Genomic DNA, 25,446 nt, shown 5'->3' with positions numbered 1-25,446 from the left:
AGCTAGAGCAAAGTTGAGGGGGTGCGAGGGCAACACTTCATATCAATTAAAGTTCAACTAATAATCATGAAAAATTATAAATGTTCAAGCAACATAATGTAAAGTAATAGTTCGTCATGTACAACAGCAAGTAACGGTGATAGGGGTTATCTTATCATTTACCAAAATCAAATATAGCAAGGGATAACGTGCCACAATTGCCAAAAATACTCAAGATCCTCCCTGCTTAAAGAAAAGAAGAAGGAACAAGTCAATTTCAAGCAAAGAAATGATAAAATCATTCATTCCAAAAAGAAAAGGAAAAATGATTGTCCTACTTTTAGAGGTCATATTTCAGTCCTTTTTCTTCCATTTTCATAATACGACAAAACCACTGCATCATAGGTAACTTTCTTAAACAATTTTTTTCTCCACATAGCAAATTCTATAAAAACAAGTGCTCATAACCAATTTTGTTGGACAGATATGTCTTCACAAGCTTCATGGCCGACAAGCATCTTTCTATTGTTGCAGTAGCCATAGGCAGCACTAGTACAAGCTTTAAAAGATGATGAACCAATGCATAACAATGATTTTTTCCTGTCTCCACCATTTTTTGTGCAAGCTCACTAATGGTATTTAAGTTTGAGAATCTGTTGTCTTCTCGCACATCAGCAATGTATATGTTAAGTTGGGCCCTAAGATCCCTCAAATTCGTAGAGCCAAAATCATCAGGGTATAACTTTGCTAGGCTTATCGAACTCTCCACATTAAAATCACGAAATGATTCTCTTGGACTGAACACAGGTGAACAAACAAGCAACTGAGAGTTTGTCTCATTAAACCAGCTATGAAGTTCTTGAAGTAACTAATCAATAATGTTATTAAAACAATCCACTTGATAGTGATGCTTGTTTATGATTCTAGATTTTTTTTCCTTTGTTGTTGGGGATAAACATATGCATCTTCCATTTCCAACTTGCTGATATCATGATAGTCACAAAACTCATTCACTTCATCTAATAATTTGTCCACCCATCTTTTCTAAGATCATCCAAATTGATTCTAGTTGCTTTCACACATTTATTGGCATTCACAATATCTTGATCCTTGCGTTGCAATGCTAATGACAAGATATTTGTGATGGACAATGTAGTTAACATGAGATGCAAATAGAAGACAATGTCAAAAGATTGGAAATACACTAGCAGATTTGATGCTTGGTTTTTTTTCCAATCTCTATCATCTTTACCACGACTTTCAGCACTTCAATTATTGTAGAAAATATGTCAACCAAACCTTTGAGAGTTTTATAATGGGAATTCCAACGAGTATCTCTGGATCTTTGAAGGCATTGCTCTTGATTTAAGCCTCTCTCAGTTTCAAGTTGCCCACAACCTAAGGTCTTTGTCAATTGTTCATGATTGATTTCTCCCATAATATCCTTCCTCTTATCTGATCCACCCACCACATTTAATAAGATGGAGAACTTGGTTAAAAATCACTAATGCTTGTCATAATGGCCACAATGACTAACTGAAGTTGGTGAGCAAAATAATGAACATAATAAGTTGTACTGTTTTCTCTCATAATTAAATATTGTAGTCCATTAAATTCACCACGCATAATGCTAGCACCATCATATCCATGTCCTCTAACTTGTTTTAAGCTTAGCTTTAACTTTGCAAATAGAGAATCAATAGCTGACTTGAGGTAGAAAGAAGTTGTCTCAGTCACATGCACAAGTCCAACAAACCTCTCTTTCATAGTTCCACTTTTGTCAACATACCTTAACACCACAGCCATTTGCTCTTTACATGAAACATCACTTGACTCATCAACTAGCAAGCCAAATATCATCCCCAAGTTCTTCAAGGATAGAATGTATAACTTCATTTGCAAAAATAATGTCCCTTTGTATTTCAGGAGCCAACAAAGAACTATTAACTGCAGTACCCACTGCCTTGCGCAATTCTAGATCATGCTATGCTAAGCAATCATAAACTTCCAAGAAATTCCCTTTGTTGTAGGACTCCTTGGACTCATCATGGCCCCGGAATGCCAATCCTTGGTTCAAAAGTAACCAGCAGTATCAATCGATCCATTCAACCGAGTAAATAAGCCTTTTTGGCTGCATCACTTACCTATTGAAAGCAACATCTATGTGTTATTTTCTCTCAACAAAGCATCACAATTCTTCATTGCATTATAATGTAAACCACCAACATTACCTGCATGTATCTTTAGCCTTTCTTTCCTATGATAACCATTCCAGCCATCAAAAATATCCTTCTGTTCTCTGAATGAGAAACAGTAAAAATAATATGCCCTGTATTTTGTTTCACTATATTCAAGCCAATCAAACTCATCGAACCACTCCAGTTGGAAATTTCTTGGGTTTTCTATTTCTCCAAGCTGTGTAGGGGGGAATGCATGTGCGAGGTTGGCAAGGCCCATTCTATATGTATTTCCTTCTCACCTTCTCTCTCTGATTTGGATGATAAGAATCAATTTCTTTTCTCAAGCCTAGATCATATTTAATCTCCTCTTCCCAATAAATCTCTGGTAGACATGTAGCACGGTTGACATGATCTTGCTCTGGTGCTTTTCTTTTGAAAAACCTCTACATGTTCTACCTATCGTTTGCAGGAACATTTAAAATTAATTTTGTCCAGTGGCAACACAACGAAAGCCCAACTAAAACTACAACTTAAACAAGTAACCCAAGGAAAATAATTGAGAGGGTTTTTGAGAGTCCTTGCCTTTCTTTGCGATCATCCACTTATTCAATTCAAGGATGCAAACCGAATCAAGTCATGGAGCGGGAGTCGAGAAGACCGAGAGGCGAGCGGAAGATGGGAGGCGAAACGATTCAATGGGAGGGAGGAAAGGAACAGGCGGACTCATCTCCAATTCCTGTTGTGCATGCGTGCAGTGCAGGCCTGCGTGGCTGTGTGGGCTGGATGTTAGGATGTGGACTGTCGTGGCTGGGCTGTGGGTGCAGCCTTTTGGGGAAGGGGGTGCCCATGGGGTGAAAATCTAATAGCAACAATTGTTTTTTTTTTGGGCTGGGTGCAGCCGCACCCACGTGCTGCAACATGGATCCGCCCTGCGCAGATGATTGAGGGAGGTGAGAGGCGGGGAGCAAGTTCATCCGAAATGTAGGGAGTTTGTGGTAATCATTAAAACACTTCTCTCTCTCCTCTAAATGTAGAGGGTTTTTTCTCTATCCTATTTTTAGTGATTGCATTCTAGTAGTCTGCTGCAACAATTATTGATAGTTATTGACCCGTGCTTTCCATCTACTATCATACTCCCTCCTTCCCCGTTTATAAGGCATACACGTATATCAAGATTCAAACCTTCTCATCTTTGACCAATAATTTGACTATTAAATTTTTATTTTTATAATGCAAATTTCATATGATTGGATTCATAATCAAACATAGTTTACAATGATTATAAGTTTATAATCAAAAGTGATATAATATATGATAAATAAATGGTCAAAGTGTTATTTAGAAGACCGTGTCATGTTCCACCATGCCTTATAAACGGGGAAGGAGGGAGTACTATCTATCATACTGTACGGTATGACCATCAGGTATTCTGGTATGCTACCAGCCTACCAGGTGAGCTGAAGACTGTGGGCGAGCTTTACTAAGTCCTTGTTTAGTTGCATAATTCAAAATTCTAATTTTTTTTCCGGAATCTGCATTGAGATTTAAATCTAGACGAAATAAAAAAAACGCATTGCACAGTTTACCTGTAAATTGCGAGACGAATCTAATGAATCTAATTAGTCCGTAATTAGATGCTAAATTGCTACAGTAATACTACAGTAAACAATCTCTAATGATGGATTAATTAGTCTCATTGGATTCGTCTTGCGATTTACAGACGAGTTCTGTAATTAATTGTATAATTAGTCTATGTTTAGTATTTCAAATGTAAAAAGATTCATTTTTAAAAAACAGTCTCTAATGATGGATTAATTAGTCTCATTGGATTCGTCTCGCGATTTACAGACGAGTTCTGTAATTAATTGTATAATTAGTTTATGTTTAATATTTCAAATATAAAAAGATTCATTTTAAAAAAATTTACACCCTGCAACTAAACAACACATCAATGCAACATTTCCCGACATCTGACGCCATGGATCCTGCAGGGTACGGACGATCCAGCCTCTCATGATTTTACAGCCACCACAGCGCGGCAATGTCACGGATGACCAGCGGTTCACAGTAGGAGTCCGCAACGCAGTCCCAACGATCTTCTCGTCCAACTCCTCCGGCTGCCCAATCGCGTCTCCGCATCTCTCCGTCCATCTGCAAGGTCCCCATGAACTGAAGCCGTCCTTGGACTTCCTTTCCAACTCTTCCGGCTACGAGTGTAGGTACGCTCCAAAACCGTGATGCTTCCAGAAACACCAGAATCGAGCCCGTGACCCCGAGACGCCCGCGAAAATCGAAGTCCGCGCCCTTTGTTAAATGCCGCGAGTCACAAGAGGTCCAGATGGCCTTCACATGCCCTTGTTTCTTGTGAGTTGGAGGGATGTGCCCTTTCAGACCACAGCAATTCAGCATGCTCCACTCAGCAGCACACTTCACTCCTTGTCCATCTCCTGATCTCCCAAGTCCCAACCACTAAATGAGTGCTTTGGCTTTTCATAAAATGCAGACACAGCCGAGTTAGCAGAGTTCAGAGGACCCACCTGTCATTGGGTGTTTTGATTTTTTTTTTTTGTTTGTTTCATATTGGTGCTTTTTTTAGATGTACCATGAGTCATGACATTCGGCATAAGCCACTCGACACCTCAGCAAATAAGGCTGAGGTGGACGTGCTACTGTACTATGACGGAATGGGTATAAAGCAGGGTTTGGGGGCTATCACCCTCTTCTCAGCCATTACAGAAGCTCACACATGACCTCTACCTATGTGAAGAACGAAGACTCTCCGCCATGAAGAAACCAAGAGCGCCTCTCGCGTTGGAGATCCTGGTGGTGGTGTTTGCCGCTCTTCTTCACGGCGCGCAATGCCAGAGCTCTCAGGGCAGCTCTGGTGGCGACGGTGGCGGTGGCGGCGGCGGCGCTAATCTCACGGTGATCGGCACCGTGTTCTGTGACGCCTGCTCCTCCAGCTCCTTCTCCAAAAACAGCTACTTCTTGCCAGGTACCCTTCGCATATGTCAGTTGCATTCTAAATTATTGAGAGTTATTTAGCCCCTATTGCCTCCTTAAACTTGGAAGATGAAACAGCTCTAGCCTGTAAATTATGCTTATTCTTTCTTGTTTGGTATTACTGTACATGGTGTTATTTCAAATGAAGCACTGCACTATTGTCAGAACTTTAAGTCGTAACCTTCTTTGTAAGGACATTCCATTACTCTGTGAATTGCTTATGGTTGTACACTTGTACTTTGCCCTAATTGCTGCCACCACCTAATTGTTTGTTTCTCTTTGCCTTCAGAAGGGTTGTCACTGCCCATTTGAACATTGGAACTCTGTTTTTGTTTCTAATTTACAATTTTTTTCACTTACAGAGTTTTAAGTTTGTGCCTTTCCAATAATTGTGCAAGAAGCATACACAAAACAACTTGCAAGCCCTGTTCTGGCCTCAGCTGCATTATTATGCCACTTCCACTACCCTACAATATAATACAGTTAGGATGGAAGATTTGCTTAATTCGTTGATACTCCAATGCTTCTTTGACATAGTAGCCATTAAAATCACTCAATTTTCTAACATCAACATGTTGGTAACATACCTTCCTCTGAACGATTAAAGCACAAGGAAATTTAGTCCAAAGTCCAAATGTTCAGTAACACAATTAGTAGAACACAGCAACGCCAAACTGTCCCTTAATTTGCAGAAGCTGACTATTGCATAAATGAAGCACAAACCTCGAATACTTTGCAAATTCTGGGCATGAAAGAATTCAAACTAAAAGACTTTGCAAACTTCTCTGTATTAATGCGCTTCTGAAGTAAATCTTTTATTCGAATTGATCAGTTCATCAGGTTACTCCGCGAATTGCTTGTGCACATACTCTGTTTTGATTGCAGCAAACACCTGATTGTTTGTTTTCTCCTGCCTCAAAAGAGTTTAAACATTGCGACTATATTATATTTTCAGATTTACCGTTTTTATCTTATGGAAATTTGTAAGTTGCATCTTTCAAATAATTGTGGAAGAAGCATACACAAAACAACTTGCAAACCCTGGCCTGGCCTCCTCTGCATCATCATGCCACTACCACTACCCAACAAGATAGTGCAGATAGGATGGAGGATTTGCCTTATTCATTGATACTGTCATGTTTCTTTGACATGACAGCCATTAAAAGCACTCATGGCACAAGGTAATTCAGTGCAACTGCAAACGTTTACTTACATACTTAGCATGCAGAACGCATCAATGCAAAATAAATTGGCCCCTAATCTGCATAAGCTAACTATATAGCAGGGATGAAGTGCAAGCCTTGAAAAATTTGCAAATTCTTGGGTTTGCTTTAAAAGTGAATTTTTATTAGAATTGATCACTGCATCCGGATAAACTTCAATTGTTTCTCCTTCTCACCTTCCTCAGGCGTGAAAGTCAGGCTGGACTGTATGATCAAAGTGAACTCGAATTCCAAGGAGGATATCAAGATCACCGCGGAGAAGGTGACCAACAGCTACGGCGCCTTCCAGCTGGACATCCCGGCGATCGACGGCTTCGAGTGCGCCGCCCCCGGCGCCGCCGCCGCCGAGTCCTTCTGCCGGGCCGCCGTGCTGGACAACCCCTCCGCGCTCTGCAACGTGCCGGCCGTGACCACCACCGTCGGCCACATCTCCTTCCCGAGCCAGGAGCCCAACTCCTGCTTCTACAGCCTCAACTCCCTCTACTACCGCCCCGGCAAGCCGGGTCCCGCTCAGTGCGACGGCGACGGCGGCGGCGGCGTGTCGCCGGCCGCGCTGAACACGTCCCTGTTCTACTGCCCGCCGTGGCCGTGGCCGCCCATCCCGTTCTGCACGCCGCGGCCGTGGTTCCCGCCCATACCGTTCTTCACGCCGCCGCCGCCGGCGTTCCCGTTCCCGCTGCCGCCGATACCGTTCCTCACACCGCCGTCACCCCCGCCACCAGCGTTCCCTTTCCCGCTACCACCATGGCCATGGACGCCGCCATCGCCTCCGCCGTCGCCGTCATTCCCGTTTCCTCATTTGCCGCCGATCTTTACTACACCATCTCCCCCGCCGCCGCCGCCGCCGCCAGCATTCCCGTTCCCGTTTCCGCCGCTTCCACAGCTGCCTCCGTTGCCGCACTTGCCACCATTGCCGTCACTGTATCCACCGCCCCCTCCGCCGCCGCCACCTCCACCACCATCATTTCCTTGGCCATTCCCGCCAATACCTTTCTTCCCTCCAGGTTCTCCAGGGCCATCTCCGCCGCCTGTGAAGTACTCTCGGAAAGATCCAAGCAATTGGTTTCCTTCCGGTAATCAGCCATAAAGTAAATAGTTATAGTTCTGCTCCTGCTGGGAAGGATAATGTGCAAAACACTGCTTGGTATATGAATTTCCTCCTTTTTTCTGTTTTTATATCCACTTAGCTGTATGAACATGAATGTAAATTTGTGCTTGCACCCTTATACATATATAAACGCAGAATTTCTAGGTTCTAAACACAGGACTTGTGCAGAATTTCCTTCTCAGTTTTTTTAGGGTAATAGCTTTCTCAGAATCTCAGATGCTTTGGCAGTGTGCAATCAGGGTCCAAGCTCAAAGTAGTAAGTCAGATTGCGAGGCCCTTAACTACTAAAACGTCATTGAGAAGGAAAACAGTTTTTAACTTGCCGTTTTTATTAGTGAAAGGAAATGCATGCGGAATATTAGTTAATTTCTGGGTTATTTAATACAAAAATGTTGATTGGACTGTCAGGACACAAAATACCCTATTTTTATCTATTTTTAAAGAGCGGATCATTTCTGCAGTATTTTAACTTTTGGTCGCACGCCGTGCCCGCACGCAGAATTTAAAGACGATCAGGACACCGTGCCCGCACGCCGGCCGGCCCGAGTCGAACTCTATCATCTACGCCGCCCCAGAGTCGGACTCTCTCATCTTCACCGCACATTCCATCACGTCAATTCCCCTACCTGATTCCCGTCAGAGCTTTCTAGCGACGGAAGACAGTAGTAGCTTTGATCGGTGCTCGTTCTTTGCAAGGTAGGTACATGTGGTTGATCGGATCTCGTGAGGATGATATGGGGATGCTCTTCTCGGTGCTCGCGGTTGTTGTAGCTGCACCGTGGTTGCTGGGCTGTCAATGGCCGCAGGGTCACCAATACCATCGTGTGCCTCGCCGCCTACGCCATCCCCGTGCCTAGCAGCCACTCGACAGCCATGCCAAGGGATCGTAATTGGATTTGATTTTCACAGAGCGGAAGGAGCAGAATTGCCGGGCACCACTTGGGGCTTACAGCCATTGCCACGGCTAGCAACCCCGATGTCATCGTGGTGCTGGTGGTGCTCTAATGGAATAGGAGAGGGGAAGGGATCGAAATTGGATTGGATTTGCAGAGCGGAAGAGCAGAGTGGTCGAGCTGAAGGAATCACATTGCAGAGGAAGAGGAAGATTCCAACGAAGAATGTTCCAGGCAAGTTAATGGGCTGCGTTGTGGATCACTATCTCAGGCTGGGTTTCAAGAAAATAGTAATTAATTTGCGCTAAGAGTGCAAGATTAATTAATTTTCAAAAAAAAGAGTGCAAGACTAATCCATCCAAAAAAATTACTTTTCTAGGAAAAATTATCAACACAGATGCTCCTGGAAATAGCATCTTAAACAAATATTTATGTATGCGTTGTTCGTGTAGGATGACTGGCCATTGACCACCGACGACAAAGCTAAAGTTGTTTATTTATGATATGTATAATTCAGTTTTCACTTTTCACGTGCAGAGCAGCGGCTGAAAATAAATAAAGCACTAAAAGGAAAATTGCTGGTTTCTTCTTTCACATGATATATAGTTCATCCGTATCCAAAAATATCATATATTTTTAAGTTTATCATAAGTCAAACTATCCTAAATTACAAAAAAAAACACCACTATATACATTATGAAATATATTTTTGGATTTAACATCTTTGATGACTAATTTTGCATGTACTATGATTCTATGATACATGCAATTCTAATAACTTTTTTTGATCATCTATATCTTCCCGTTGCAACGCACGGGTATGTTGCTAGTGATTAGAAAATAGAAACTAGAAAACCATACGGGGGGCTGCGTGCTGGCCGCTGGGTCACTCGAGCTCAAGCTGAACCGGTTGCTGGGCTATTCATATATATCGGACCATGTTGGGCTGTGCGCTAGGGGTAGGTGAAAACATCTAGGCCCGTAGATGCTAATCGGTAAGTTTCGGTGAATAGTGACGATGTTTGTGACTAATGCGTGTTTTGTAGCGCTTATCGTTTAATCGTTAAAGTCGCAAATGAAAGGAGACCCCTCAAAATCAACATTCAATGTCATGGACTCAATTGAACAAGATTAAGGATCTTTCTAGACTCAAGTGTAACAAGGAGATGAAGGACACTTGATTTAGTATAGGTTTTATAGTTTTTAGTTCATGGCCGTACTATTAAGGAGGGTTCGAAGCTAGTAGCTTGATTATCAAATAGTTGGCCTTAGATTTCATGCACACTTGCTCAGGACTAGCTCAAGACAAGCCATGGAACTCAGAAAAGCAGAAAGATTTGACGTTCAAACCAACCCCGAGTCTGAAAACCAGAAACAGAAAAATGTCAGTGGGTTTGGATTATCCGAATCAAGAGGTCGGATAAACACACAGAAGCAGCCAGATTATCCGACCCTACATAAATATAGCTCGGATTATGAGTGGTAGTATTACTCAGAGAGCATGTTTTCTGGGATGAAAAAATGTCTTTAAGATTGGATTATCCGACAGTTGGAAATGATCATGTTGGATAAATGCTCAGATAGTGTACCAGAGAGCTTGTTTTCTGGTTGGATTTCATGCTTCAGGCTCGGATTATCCGACGTAATTGAGTCAGAACGTTGGAGTAACTGGTAGTGGCAATGATCAAGAGCCGTTGATCTGGAATTCAAATCTTCAGTTGATCCGGATGATCTGACGCAGTGACCAACCTTGGTTCGGATAAACACGTCGGGCAGATGACATCAGCAAGTGTTTAAACCCTAACGGCTAAACTGGAAAAGCATGTGGGATCGGATGATCCGACACTGTGGTTTTTGCCATGTCGGGTTATCCGACATGATCTGCTTTTTCCAGAAAGTGGGCAACGGCCACTTAGTGATCCCTAGCCTATTTAAGGGGGTACCTCGGGTCTCTTCATTGCCTTTTGAACCCTTGAACACCTGAGGCCACCCCATGAGTTGAGTGAACACATCCACAACTTGAGATCAAGCAATTCAACAAGAATTCAATCTATTGCAAGAGTGCAAGTGTGCTAGAACCTTAGGGCTAACTGAGTGATGGTCAAGTGAAGGCTTAGAGCTTGTTACTCTTGGTGTTTGACGACACCTAGATGGTCTTGGTGATCGGAGGCTCTTGGTGAGCTCTTGGAGTTTGTGGGAGCCCCAAGAAGAAGAAGAAGTTGTACACGGTTTGAAGCCCGCCGTTTCGGAGATGAATAAAGGGTATTCTTAGTGGAAACTTGCTCTTCGTGATGCAAGGGAGCGATACCCTTTGTGGGTGCTCCAACGTGGACTAGGGAGGAGCGTCAACTCCTCGATACCACGGGGAAAAAATCCAGTTGTCTCTTGTCCATTCTCATTTACTTTCAAGTAATTTACTTAGTTATCTTTTAGTTCTTGCTCTATGTTTGTTTGTTTGAGACTAGGACTTGTTCTTGGTAGTTTGCTTAAATCGGGCTAGCCTTTGCATGATAGTGTGATCCCTTAAGGAAAATGGCTTTGCTTTGTTATTGTGCTTACCTACTTAGTTTCATCATATTAGTGTGCTCTAGATCTTAGGTCTTTAAACTATAGGCTTGGGCAACACTAGAAGTAGGTTAAGGACTTAGAAATTTAAAAAGTCCCAATTCATCCCCCTTCTTGGGCCACGATCCTTTCAATAGGTGGGTAAGCAAAAAGTCTTTTTACTCCCTGGATAATGTGTCGAGTCCACATTTTCACTCTAGACTCGAGAACCGGCTATTTGGGCTCCTCATATGACCTATCTTGCTGGTTTCTATTAGTGGTTTCCTCTTTTTTTTCCTTTTATATTTGTTTTGGATCCGAGCTATAGATCAAGATCATATTTAGTCACAATATTTGGAAAACTATAGTAAATTATAATATGAAATATCTAATTTTGTTGGACTGCACAAGAGTAGATCTATGTAGTGAACATAAGATATGATATAATTTAGTAAAAAATATTTTTTCTTTTAGATATTGACTTTTCTGTAATTAATTCATATCTACATTTTTCGATGGTGAAATTTTTATGGTGGGCTAATCATTATATGCTTGAGCTGAATTTCATGTTCATTGGAACATCTAAGCTTGAACAATTGAATAGTCTGATATAGCTTGGAATTAAACTCTTGAATCTATAGCTAAGGCATACATAATCTAATAAGCATGAAATATTTACTATAGCTCAATCATATAATGATTAGGTCACTATTAAAGTTTTGCCATAATTGGACCACAGAAAATCACTACAAGAAATATGGTGATCTATGACGAAAATTTTATGACATTTTAATGGAGCGTCACAATTGCACACAATCTATGACGAATTTGAAGGTATGGACCCTAGGCCCAGAACTTTATGACGTTTTATTGAATTCGTCATAATTGAGCCCACAAAATATGATGTTTTATTGAATTCGTCATAATTTAGCCCACAAAACATGATGTTTTAACATTAATGTCATAAAAAATCGTCATAGCTATTTTAACTATATGTTTTGACATTTTCATTTTTAATTCAAGTTTTTTCTTCTCTTATTTGATGCTTACGTGGCAGCCTAGTCAGCACACACGTGGTCTGCTGAGTGGGGCCCACTTGCGAGCCAGGTCAGCAGCGGCACTGGAGGTTGACAGTGATGATGAATAGCTACTTGTTCAGTTTGCAATTATCTAGTGTATGAACAATTTTAAATAATATGACCATGTATTTCTATGCACAAGACTATTTGAGATCATGTTCTGTGTATGCACAAGATTATTTTAATTAATTTGACCAGCTTGTTCTGTTTTGAGATGGTGAAATGGTCCCATTTTGAAATTGCTGCCATGTGATACACCTTTTTTTTATTTGAAACTCCATCACGTTCATCTTGCAGGTCTTGTCCTTCTTCAAGTAAGGTTCTGATGATTATTAATTTTACTGAATGCATTCTTTGCAGCCACCACTTGCATATGTTCACATTTGCAGATGAAAAAAAACTTTAGCCAGCACCACCACTTGCAGCCGCAGGATGTCAGAACATATTACATTTGAGCAGCATTACTGGTTTGCTCAAATTTTTGGCAGCATCTCTGCTACTTGAACATTTTTGGCAGCATCTCTGCTGCTTGAACAATTTGATAGACAGACAGCATAATACACAAATATATATTTCATGAAATTAACCTTCCAGTCATTATAGACAGCAGGATACACAAATTCAACTACAGTTGAGCATGCACCAACAACTCGACACATAAACAGAGTCTGAAACAACAAACATGCAGCCAACAACACATGACACATAAACAGAGTCTCAAACAACAAACATGCAGCCATTTTTCATCTCCTACTAGCTACTAGCTTGCAGCCATTTGTCATCTCCTACTAGCTACTAGCTACTGCTAAACAGAGTGCGGTTCTTAGTTGTCGACGATGACAATGGGGTCCTGAGAGGTGGCGCCCCTGGAGGTGATCTCCTCCGGCAAGTCCCCGCGCAGCACCTACACCCGGAACACCACCTTCCCATCACCCTCACTCCCAGTTCCTCCAGCAGCTGGTGTGATGAGCTCGAAGACGCAGCCGTCCCCGATGCGCAGACGGTTGGCGACGACAAAGTCCCTCCACCCCGGACCGAGCTTCTTGCACTTGAGTTCACCATAGTAGGTCACCACCCATGACTAGTTGCTGAACAGGAGCACTGCTAGGACACGCGAGCCCGGCAGGTGGGAGTGGAGACGACTCGGGATCTCCTGAGCACAAGAATAAGCAACAGCATTCAGTTGAGTGAACTTCATGAATGAACAATAAAATTACCTCTATACAAACCAGCTGGGCAGGCTTCTCTACATGGCCCTTAGACAAGACAATGGTGAAGAAGGGCTTGTCGCCGGAGAGCGGGACGATCTGCATCACATGACAAGCAACAGATTCAGTTAATACATTCAGGATAAAATCCTAGTCTGTAGGTACACGAGAATTGGAACACCAATGAGAAAACAATACACAAGTACCCATCACTAGATGCAAATGGCCTGCAGCAAGTACCTAATGGAATCATAATCATGTGCCTATATTGAGCCTACAACAATAAGTACAGATGAGCTATGATATGATTTATTTCTTAACCCATCTTCTTATACTTCAGATGAGCTCAAAAGAAGCCATCAGAGAGTACCAGATAACACAATTCCATTGTGAATGTCCAATCTAGAGTATATGGAGATGCAGATCCACCTCGCAGGGCGATGATTGGCGGGATTGCACCTTCTCACGAGGCGATCTCTCTGTGCTTCCGCCAGCCATTTCCAGCATCATATGCTAGAGTTCCCAGCCTGCTGACCCCAGAGGCTTACGCAGTTCACATGGCACTCCGGAGGACTTTGTTGCCGAGGAGTGGCTACCCAGAGGGGTTCACAGGTCTGCAGCAGTTACTGCTCCTACACATCCTCACTCACGAGCCATTTGATATAGTGGATTTTATTCTGGTTGAGATAGAGGATGTGATCACTGACGGGATGGGTGTAGTGCGCCAGTTTCCTTATGCTCACTGGATTAGTTACATCTGCTCTATGATTGTGCCAGCTGAGTCACCCATCAGTAGTGTCTACCGTCAGGATGAGGCTCCCAGGTTTCCAGTCTACCGTCCCACAGCACCACAGGACAGGAGGAGGCGCAGACAGGCAGACAGAGCTGCTATGGCACGACTGTCACCTGAGGTGCAGGCTCGAGTGGCACAGGAGGACGAGGCACTACTAGCAGCCGAGGCACAGCTTCCTGGAGGAGATGATGAGATTCACTGGTCTGAGCTTGAGTCAGACTCCTCCGAGGATGACGAGTACTTTCCTGCAGCACCAGCCAGTCACGACCATGAGGCAGGAGGGTCCAGAGAGCCAGCTCCATCATCACCAGCAGCTGCTACTGTCACAGAGTCCCAGGTGACTCAGCCGTCCGAGCTCACCTCTCTCCTTCAGCAGCTTGTCACTCAGCAGAGAGAGGATCGGATTGCACAGGAGGAGGCTAGGAGAGCCCATGAGGCTCAGCTTGCAGCTATTCAGAGGGAGGCTGCCCGAGAGCGTGCTGCAGCCGAGGAGCGTTTTGTTGGGCTTATTGACCGCGTTTCACAGAGGACAGACGCTCAGTTCCAGCAGATGCAGCAGGGCATGATGGCGATGTTCAGGATGATCACACAGCTTTACACTCACACCAGACTCGCCCCGCAGCCGCCAGGACATCAGGGTGTTGGAGCCCCTCAGCTTGCAGTCACACCAGCTCCAGCCCCTACTGCAGCTCCAGCTTCTTCGATGACACCGGAGACCACGTTCTCGATGTCCGCACTTCTTGGGTCCGCCGGTCATCCATTCTTCTCGCCACTGCTAGCGACTACGCTCTTTCAGGACTCACCGTCAGCGGTTCAGTTAGTCGCCCTCCCCGTCGTACCACAGACACCACTTTCAGGGGGAGGAGGAGGAGAGGAGTCTATACTTCCACAGTCGACGCTGCCGGCAGCTTCAGCAGTCACGACTTCAGAGGTTGACACTTCTTCTGCTGACCTAGTTACCACTTCTACGGATCCTCTTCCAGGCAATGCCAGCACGAGAGCCTCCACGACAGCTACATCTCCAGTCAGTTCAGACCCGCAGCTCCCGTCCGTCACCGAGGGTTCTCTGTCCGACGACGACGACGACCTGGACCGCTTCCTCGCCGTGCCGCGACAGCAGGACCCGTAGCTCGCCTTTTTGGTGCTTTGATGCCAAAGGGGGAGAGAGTCAGGGGGAGTTGGAGTCAGGGGGTAGAGCTAGAGAGAGCTCGTAGTTACAGGACTTTGATGTTTTATATCTCATTTGATGTTAGTTCATGGATATGTATATTTGACTCTTGTGTATGCTGTGTTTTGAGACATATCTATGGATTCCGTTTGAGCCATTGAGCTCTTTGGTTCTCTTTCGAGTTTGCTTGAGTTTCTCCTGTTTACTTCTCTCGCTCTCTCGTTATTTTTTTTATGTTTGTGTTGTCATCAATCACCAAAAAGGGGGAGATTGTAAGCATCTAGGCCCTCTAGGTTTGTTTCGGTGATTAATGACAACCATTATTGTGACTAATGAGTTTGTGCAGCTTAATGAAATATTATTGCTCATTTGGTCATATGTTAAAGAGGCCCTTCAATTTCATTATTCAAAAAGGCGATCTCCGTATTCAACTCTAGTATGTAACAAGACTAAGGATCTTTCTAGTCCTAAGTGTCACAAGGTTGAGAAGGACACTTGGGTTAGTATAGATTTTATAGTTTTGTAGAGATGGCACTATTAAGAGGAGTTAAGGGCAAGTAACTTGAGCATGGACATGGTCAATCAAAAATGGATGCACACTTTGGTCACTCAGGTTATTAGAAGTTCAAATAAGTGGTTTTCAACTTATATCTCAAGAATATTTGGATTTCATTCAAGACTCAAATCAGAAAAGGCAAAATCAGAAAAAGTCCATACACCGGTTTAACCGACGACTCCAATTTTCTATACGTCGGTTAAACGCAGTTATCAGAGTCTGGACAAGTACATACACCAGTTAAACCGACGATATTTGAAATTAACGTCGGTGCAGTTGTCCGGAACGTTGGTTTTCCAAGGTGTTTCAAGGTTATATTCACCGGTTAAACCGACGATATTTGAAATCAATGTCGGTGCAATTGACCAGAGAGTTGGTTTTTCCAGAGATTTCAGAAGTTATACTCACCGGTTAAACCGACGATGGATTTGAGTTAACGCTGGTGCAGTTGTCCAGAGAGTTGGTTTTTCAGTTGATCAGTGGACAACTACACTCACCGGTTAAACCGATGATACGTCAGTTAATCTGCCTGAGTTGTAACGGCTAGTTTTCCAAATGGGCAGTTTACATTCATCGGTTAAACCGACGATGACTTTTGGAGGACCGTTAGATTAACCAGCGTTGCGTACTTTTCTGGCAGCTTTTCTCCAACGGCTCTATCCGCGTGAGCTGCCTATATATACCCCTCCAATGGGTCTTTTTGAGCTCTCTTGACACCAGGCAACATTCATACACTCATACTATTGTTGAGAGCCACCTTGAGCTTCATCTTCCACACTTTTGATCATTCAATCATTCAAGAAGCAAGACTAAGGACTTGAGTAGAGAGAAGGTTGTGTGCATCCATTCTTGGTGATCGGTTCTTGCTCAAGTGAAGGCCCTAGCTTGTTACTCGTGGTGATTGGCAGCACCTAGGCGATCTTGGTGATTGAGGTGTTTCTTCCGGAGCTTGCCAAGTTGATTGTGGGAACCCGAAGAAGTTTGTACATGGCTTGAGCTCCACCACGCCGGGATGGTGAACGGAGACTCTTAGTGAGCGCCCTTGTCTCGGTGACTTGGGAGGTGACAAGACTCTTAGTGAGTGTCACAACGTGGATTAGGGGTGTGTGCCAACACATCGACACCACGGGAAAAAAATCCGGTTGTCTCTTGCCCACTCTTTACTTTCAATCACTTACTTTCATGCAATTGTTCATGTGCCTGACCTTAGAGATCATAACTTAGCTCTACCTTGCTTAGTTTCATACCTTGTTGTATTCTTTACAGCCTGTGTAGTTTGCTTAGTTAGCCGGTTGGTGAATTGAGCCTTACTAGTATTGCATAGGTTAAGATTGCTTTAATTTGTTTTAGAAATTTGAAAAAGGCCCAATTCACCCCCCCCCCCTCTTGGTCCATCGATCCTTACACGTGTACCCTTTCAAGTCTGAGACATGGATTACAAAACATCATAACGATACATTCGCCACCTGGTTGCAGAAGAAAGTCATGGCCAACGATCAAATTCATGAGCGGCTAGCTTGGCTGGGCAGGGGTCCGGCAAATTCAATCCTGATGTACCAAGGATATGAAATTAATGGTTACACATTTTATACAAGAGCCCAAGATAACAAGAGCACCAATCAAAATAGTGGTGTCTGTATTGATGTCACTGACTCTAGTGGCCAAACGAACTCATATTTTGGTTACATTGAAGAGATTTGTGAACTCGACTATGGGCCGCTGAAGATCTCTCTGTTTCGTTGCCAATGGGTTGAACTGACAGGAAAAGGTGTCGATATCGACGAGTACGGAATGACAACGGTAGACCTCAAAGAGCTTGGCTATCGAGATGAACAATTCGTCCTAGCTAAAGATGTCACTCAAGTTTTCTATGTGCAGGACATGTCTAGCAAACCAAAAAAGGACAAGACTAGAAAAAAATCAAGTTTTGTAGGTGCGGGAGATGAGCCAAAGCGCCACATAGTTCTGGCAGGCAAAAGAAAAATTATGGGAGTCGACGATGTCACAGATGAAGAAGAATACAACAAGGTCGAAGACATGACTCCATTGGCAGTGGAGGTTGACACAAGTATTCTTTTAGCCCAAGAGGAGGCTCCCTACGCACATCATGATCACAATGAAAGGACGATTGTAAAGCGAACCATCGTTAATATCCCATTAGTTGATTGATTATCTCTTGTAATAGTTTCCATGAACATTATCATATTTATTGGGCAATTAAATGATTTTCTAAGCATTTATCAGATTTATTATTCAATTAACTAATTTATTAGATGATCAAATGGTAAATTTAACAAATAATATAATTATTAGGAAATTAAATGATTTTCTAGCCATTTATCAAATTTATTAGGAAATTAAATGATTTATTAGGTAGTTAATAGATTTATTGAGTAATTAACAAATTTATTAAGCATTAATTAGATGCATTATTGAATTAACTAATTTATTAGGCCATTAAATGATTTTCTAGGCAATTATCAGATTTATTATGCAACTATTAGATTTATTATGAATTATCTAATTTATTAGATGATTAAATGATTTATTATGTAATTATCAAATTTATTGTGAATTATCTAATTTATTAGATGATTAAATGATTTATTATGCAATTATCATATTTATTATGAATTATCTAATTTATTAGATGATTAAATAATTTACTAGGCAATTATTAGATTTATTACTCAATTATCTAATTTATTAGATGATTAAATTATTTATTAGGCAAATATCAGATTTATTACTCAATTATCTAATTTATTAGATGATTAAATGATTTACTACGCAATTAATATATTTATTGGGCAACTAAATAATTTTCTATGTAATTAACTGATTTGTTTGTGAACTATTAAGAAAAATAAGAATAGAAAAGGAGGCCTAAGGTACCGGTTGAAACATTCACCCGGTACCAAAGGTACCTTTTCGCAAAAAAAAGGTTTTGCAGCAGGAGTCGAACCCTGGCTGCAGCTTGCAAAGTGTGTAGTGTTGCCATTGAGCTACTCTGTGAATTCAAAACAACGGGCGGCAAAAATACTAAAGACAACAGAATTTTCAGCCTTAGATACCGGTTGGTATTATTTAACCGGTACCTTAGTCCTTTTTAGTTTCCCGCCCGTTGGGAACTAAGGTACCGGACGTAAACCTAACCGGTACCTTTGCGGTGCCTAAGGTACCGATTGAGTTTACAACCGGTGCCTTAGGCTTTTCTTAGGTACCGGGTTATGTTTTCACCCGGTACCTAAGGGCCAGGGTATAAAGCCTTGTTCTTCTTCCTCCCACTCTGCTTCCTCTCCAGTGCCCGATCGTCGACCTCCGCGACGCACTCTCCATGCCCTCCACGCCCGATCTTCCGCCGCCCCCTCCGTGCCTCGTCGTCCACCGCCGCGCCGTCTCAACGCCGCTGCCCTCCACGCCGGCCGCCCTCGACGCCCCCGCCGTCGACGTAGGCCCCTAAAGTGCCCCCGGCATCGGCCTCCATACCGCGCTGACCTCGAGCGCCCCGGCCACCTCCACGCCGCGCTGACCTCGAGCGCCCCGGCATCGACCTCCACGGCCCCGCCCTCTATGCCCCCAGCGCGCCGCCGCCCTTCCCTTGTGCTCCTCCTCGACGCCGCGCGCGCGGACCCCTCCACTGCGACGCCGGCCCCCTCCTACGCGCCGCGCGCCGACTCGCCGGCCTCCTCCACCGCGCCGCGCCGAGCTGCTCCCCCTCCACCACTGCCACCGACCTCCCCCCATCGACGTAAGCAATGGCGCTGCTGCCGGCGGCTCTTGCTTTTTTTCCTTTTTTTCTTAATTATTATATCTAATGTTTTTCTACTATTTCTAGTATTTAATTATGTAGTGAATAATGTGTAATTTTCTAGTTTGTAATTTCTATTTGTACTATTTAATTATGTAGTGAATATTTAGTATAGAGAGAAGAATTTAGATAGAGAGAATGTAGAGAATTTAGTATAATGAAAAAGAAATAAATTCTATTTAATTTGTGCAGTGAATAATGTACATGTCAATTATTTGTTACTTTTTTTACAAGTGTAATTTAGATGTACATGTATTCAAAGTCCTCAATTTATTGTAAATATACATGTATTTAAAGAATTAAATTTATTGTAAATGGACATGTATTCAAAGACTTCAATTTATCAAGCTCCTGTGTAACTCATTACATGTATTTCATGTGTAATTTAGATTGATTTAAATTAATTCTCGAGCTCGAACACGTCGACGCTTTAAATTTAGAGTGCGGCCCTCTAACGCGTTACTAACACACTCACACACACTCTCTCACACACACACACTCACAAACACACACACTCTCTCTCTCCCTCCCTCTAACATACACACACACACTCTCTCACACACACTCTCTCTTTCAAACACACATATTCGTTCAAAGAATTGAATTCTCCTGTTTCATTTAAGGATTGACACATACTCTAACATATTTTTACGATTTTAGTTAAAGATGGACCCCTTCAGTGATGACGATGCCGCCAGGAAATACATATTGGACGCAATAAACGAAGATACGAGGGCCAACACCACCCAGCCAATCGGTGAAGAAGATGCTCGGACAGCTGATTCGTTCCTGAATATGTCTGGAGATGCCGATGAAGAAGATGATGACTTTGCGCCGCCGCCCAATCAACAGCAGCATGTTCTAGTACGAATCTTAAAACTATATGCATGGTGACTTCGATAGATTAGTTTTGCGATTAACATATCTTTTCTGTAATTTAGTAGACCTCCGCATTGACTTCATTGAGCCAGTCAAAAGGGAGACGCCGGCCAACCAAGAAAATGGAGGGAAGACAAGTCGTCACAGAAGTGGACGCAGAGGGCTGTCCAAGTGCTCCAGAGGCTGCTAGCACAAAATTTGTCAACCAATGTGGGGTTATTGTTCGTGCAAGAATTCCGATCACCACAAGACTATGGAAAACGAGCAAACCCGAAGAACAGCAACACGCCGTGCCTGCACATCAGAAGGAAATGCTATGGGCAGAACTCAAGGATATGTTCACTCTTCCTGAAGGGGTTGACCAAGAACTTCTGAAGAAATGTGCCTTAAAAAAGATGGCCCTTGCCTTTGCAACTTTCAAGAAGAAGTTGTACATCAATTACATCAAGAAGGATAAAGAGGCGATCTGGGATGATCTCCCTTAGGTTAAACCATACTGGGAGGAGTTAAAACAATACAAACTATCAGAGGAAGCCCAAGAAAAATCCAAATATGCCAAGGTGAATGCAGCAAATAAGAAGTACAGCCACCACCTTGGGGATGCCGGGTACAAGAAGTCAGTCAAAAAAAGGCAGAAGATGGAGCAGGACCTTATGGATAGAGGCATCAGGCCGACGACTTGAGATTGGCTGGATAGATCCAAGTTGTGGTTATTTGCTAATGGCGTGACACTAAACCAGTTGGATGGAAGTTTGGTCGTGCCCGAGCATATGCAAGAAGTGTCCCGCGATCTAGTCGCTGTAATAGATGAGACCCAACAAGAAACATTCCAGCCTCAAAGGGAGAATGATGAGCTGACAAGGGCACTAAAGAATCCGGAACACCCTAGACGAGCCCGCGGCATCGGCATGGTCCGATGGATAGTTGCTTGGGCCGGAGATTCCTCTTACAAGACTAACCGAAAGAGCAAAGCCGAACAGGAAGAGAAACTCTGTGCCATACAAGAAGAGATGAACAGGAAGGTTGCGTCCTTGGAATCTCAAATGGACGACAGGGTCAATGAGGCAGTGCAGCTAGCTCTGAGCCAAAGGGGCACTGCTGGGTCGCACCCGGATGTTGTGATAAGCCCGGCCTCTCAGCGACGTAGCAGCTGTGCATCCACGGCGGCGCCCGACGTACAAGCATAACAGCAACCCTAGATTGAGCCAGTGGCGGTAGATGACCAGAGGTATCCAGTGGATGATGTCATCATGCCGACACCATGCGAGCTTCATGTGCGAGCAAGGAATATATCCATTCATGTCGCATACGGGTCAGCCCTGCCCCTGAATCTTTCTACTACAATTCATGGAAGGCCGATACCCCCTGGCTACACCTTCGTCACAGTCGAGTAGATAGTTGGAAACAATGAGGATCTTGAGCTCGACTTCGTTGGATGGGATGGAGAGAAGACATTGGGAGATGCACTGCACGGGGTCGTTCTATGGTGCAAGGCCGACATCAAACTTACTGTAAGCACAACGGCTCCAGTGCAGACCGATCGCCCGTCTTCGCGGCCTCTCTCACCGCCGTGCCCACAACCAGCTCCTTCACCACCATCTCCGCCGGCGCAAAGGGCCATGAGTACTCCAACTCCTCCTGCACCAGAAAAAGGAAAGAAAAAGACAGCATCCCTCCCAACGGCTGGACCCTCAAAGAAGAAGCAGAAAACGGTCGAAAGAAAATTGACCTACGAGAAGACCGCTGAGGAGTTGGAAGAGGACACTGCTCGAACAGTTGAAACCTAAAGTCCCCCCGTCGAGGGAAAAGGTACCTCTAGAATTAGGGAAAAAGCTTCTCGCGAGCCTAAACAACCCACCACAACCGAAAACCTTACTCTCGAACTATGAACGTACTCTGACAAAGGCACACAAGGTGAGAAATATGAAGAAAAAATGTGGCAAGACCATTCCTCAGCTTGGCACACAACAAAAAGAACTCGAGCCCCTCCGGGTGCTAGGGTTGCCACTCCTACACCCGACGGACGTACAACTCCAGGCGGACCTATAGGCCGCGATATTTCTTTCTAAAACTAGATTAACGCAAGAGGAGGCAACGGGACAAGTGGAGGTGGAAATCCCTGTCGCTCCCGTTCTTACTCCATTCCAGCATGGAAAACCTTTTGTCACTGAGGAAGAGGAGAAAAGTCTAGGCACGCAGATGTTCAATTTGCATAGATTGTACCTGCGAATGTCGAATGACGAAGGGAAAATGTTTGGAGTCAAGTATCGTGACCATGATTTCTTCCGCGGGGAGGACGACTTCTGGGTGTACTTCGAAAATTTATATCACATTTACCATCGACAAGCCCTCGACGCCTCTATCATCACCATTTGGGTTTTGTAAGTATCACTTACCTCTACATTAATACTTTTTGTTAACAAGAATATAATTATATGTGTGCATTATAAAATTTTTATTGTATTGTTTAGACAGGAGACCCAAAGAAGCCGAAAACATGGATGGCACCATCAGATCGGCTTCATGTCTCCTTTGCTAGTCAACCAGAAAGTGCTCAACGAAAATTACAAGGAAACGTGCCAAAGCATGTACGATTCGTTGACTAGGCAAAATTACAAATCCTATATATTCATACCATACAACTTTGGGTAAGTCTTGGTCGACTCAATCCTCTATTATATTACTAAATAAATACTAAGTCGTCTAATGCATGTATGTATATATCCTATCTATATCTGCAGTTATCGTTGGATTTTACTCATACTTTCCGTAGAGACCGGCAATCTTATAGTCTTTGACTCAATGAGAAATCCAAAGTCCGCAATCCAACATATCATAGACCCCTTGAACAAGTAAGTTCAGTGTGCACAATCAAATCTTTTTTCTGTTAATAACAATTCCTGAATATCAAACTTAACTTTGAGTGCAGGGTTTGGAAAAAATTTATGAAAAATAACAAAGGACGTGGTCACTGGAGGCCCGAACTGAACGTTAAAATGGATTATTCGGTATGTTGATTCATAAAGTTTGTCTAGTTAAGTATATAATCCCAAATTGTTCTAAATTGAGTAATTTATTTGTTTCTTCTTAAATGTGCGAGACAACAACAAGGAACTGATTGGTGCGGGTACTACGTATGCGACTACTTGCACATCATGACTCCATGCGGGAAGACTACTGATGAGGACATGAGAGTACGTCCAAACCGTTCACTAGTACATTTTCATAATTGTACTAACGCACATGATGTTAATCCTTTTTTCCTAAATGATAGATGTCTCAAATGGGGGATGAATGTTACTCTACTGATCGGATCAACGCCGTGTGCGAGCAGCTCGCCGGATTCATTTTGAACGAGATCTTGGATCCTAGAGGCGAGTTCTACCACGACGGTCACATCCATAGAGGACTTCCATCGAGCTCCTGAGGGGACCAGTAGTTGGACTACAAACATGACTTGTACATTTGTAAATATTTCTAAATGTGATGCCTTGATGTTTGTATATTTATAAATATATTAGTTCATCTAATTAACTTAATTATATGCTCGCATTTCACTTTTAGTTAGTTTTAAATATTCTCTGAAAACGAACACGAACGACCAATGAACGTATAGTACTGTAGAGCTCGAATGCGTTTAGCAATTATAAAAGAATAAACAGTAATAAATATAACAAATAAAATTGGATTTGGGAAAAAAAGAAAAGGTCATTGGTACCGGTTGGTCTTTCCAACCGGTACTAATGGAAACCTGAAGCACCGGTTGAAAAGCCCGGTATCTTAAGCCGAGGCCATTGATCTCGGTTTGCGAGAACCGGTTGGAAAATCGGTGCCTAAGGTCTTTTCCAACTGGTTCTCATAGCCTGTTTTCCTCTAGTAGTGATAAGACATTATTACCGTCTCGCTATATATCTATCCACTTTTATTCTTTATTGTCCATGATATATAGGCATAAATAATCAGAATAATGGAGGAGTATTTGTACCTCCTTGAACAATTTCTTTCTTCGTACACTAAGAATTATGTCGAATTGCTTCGAGATTGGTTTTGCATTGTTGGATCTTCAAGGAGCACGAACAGGAAAACATGGAAGCACGGATTTCTCGTAGCTAGATCCACCCTCCAAGAGAAGGGGGGAGAAAAGCTGGGGCCAAAGCTGAAGAAGTAAATAAAGCTCATAACAAAGCAGCGAAAATCTTGTACTGTCTCCGTGTGTCCTGCGTCGGAGCAGACCTAGCTTAGCAGGGGTCGCCGTTGATCAGGCCACTGCGCACAAGCACAGCCACAAAGTCGTTTACAGGGCCAACAATTAGCATATTTCGGACATGGCAATCGGTGTCCCACGCACACGTACGCGTGCGTGCAACACGCACGCATGGCTCGTTGCACCTTTAGTTCCATCCCTTCCTGTTTTGAGCTAGTACGTGTGGAAAGGAGAGCTGAGTCCTTGTCAGTAAACCTCATCTCATCAGATCCATCTCTCAATCCCAGCACCTTTAATTGGACAATTAACAGGGCCCCCTAGCTAGCTTGCTGCTGTGTTGATCACTTGATCTTGCCTGTTTTCTATCAGAGCCTATCTAGTGATCGACGTACTCTCTCTGTTTTTTAGTTGTCGTTGGTGTACGTGCTACAAATTTGACTCAATTTGTAGAAGAAAAAAAACGTGCAACATTTGTATCTCCAAGTAAATTGGCTAAAAAACTAGATTAAAAAATCTATCTAATGATATTAATTATGTATCGTAAATATTAATATATTTTTATATAAATTAATCAAATTTATTTCTCGGGAAGCGAAAGCGACAGTTATTTAGGGACGGAGGGCGTGTACTACTACTGCATACGTACATGGATTAAGAAAATAATATGAAAATAGTAGCATATTTGCCAGCTAGTCTTTTGAGGCAAATACGTACAACTACGGAGTGTGTGTGATTTTTGCAGAACGCATACTCCTAAACATTATTAAGAAAGAGATTAAATGTGGCGGCCAGGACATTTGGTTTAGATTTTTCACGTG

General features: G+C 43.1%; 1 protein-coding gene across 1 annotated transcript; it reads left to right on the top strand.

Moving 5' to 3' along the window:
• The first annotated feature begins 4,858 nt into the window (after positions 1 to 4,858).
• On the top strand, positions 4,859 to 7,647 carry LOC120666158 (leucine-rich repeat extensin-like protein 3). The gene is made up of 2 exons (XM_039945946.1): positions 4,859 to 5,154; positions 6,571 to 7,647. Exons 1-2 carry the CDS (start codon positions 4,944 to 4,946, stop codon positions 7,470 to 7,472), a joined length of 1,113 nt encoding a protein of 370 aa, XP_039801880.1. The 5' UTR covers positions 4,859 to 4,943; the 3' UTR covers positions 7,473 to 7,647.
• Positions 7,648 to 25,446: the final 17,799 nt, after the last annotated feature.

This window comes from Panicum virgatum, chromosome 3N (genome assembly GCF_016808335.1).
Source record: "Panicum virgatum strain AP13 chromosome 3N, P.virgatum_v5, whole genome shotgun sequence".
Taxonomy (NCBI): domain Eukaryota; kingdom Viridiplantae; phylum Streptophyta; class Magnoliopsida; order Poales; family Poaceae; genus Panicum; species Panicum virgatum.
This window is presented reverse-complemented; position numbering and strand designations above follow the sequence as displayed.

Excerpts from the sequence above, each read along its gene's own strand:
- LOC120666158 (XM_039945946.1), top strand. The coding sequence starts at position 4,944 with ATGAAGAAACCAAGAGCGCCTCTCGCGTTGGAGATCCTGGTGGTGGTG. Across the intron at positions 5,155-6,570 it reads AAACAGCTACTTCTTGCCAG|GCGTGAAAGTCAGGCTGGAC; the intron begins GTACCCTTCGCA and ends CACCTTCCTCAG.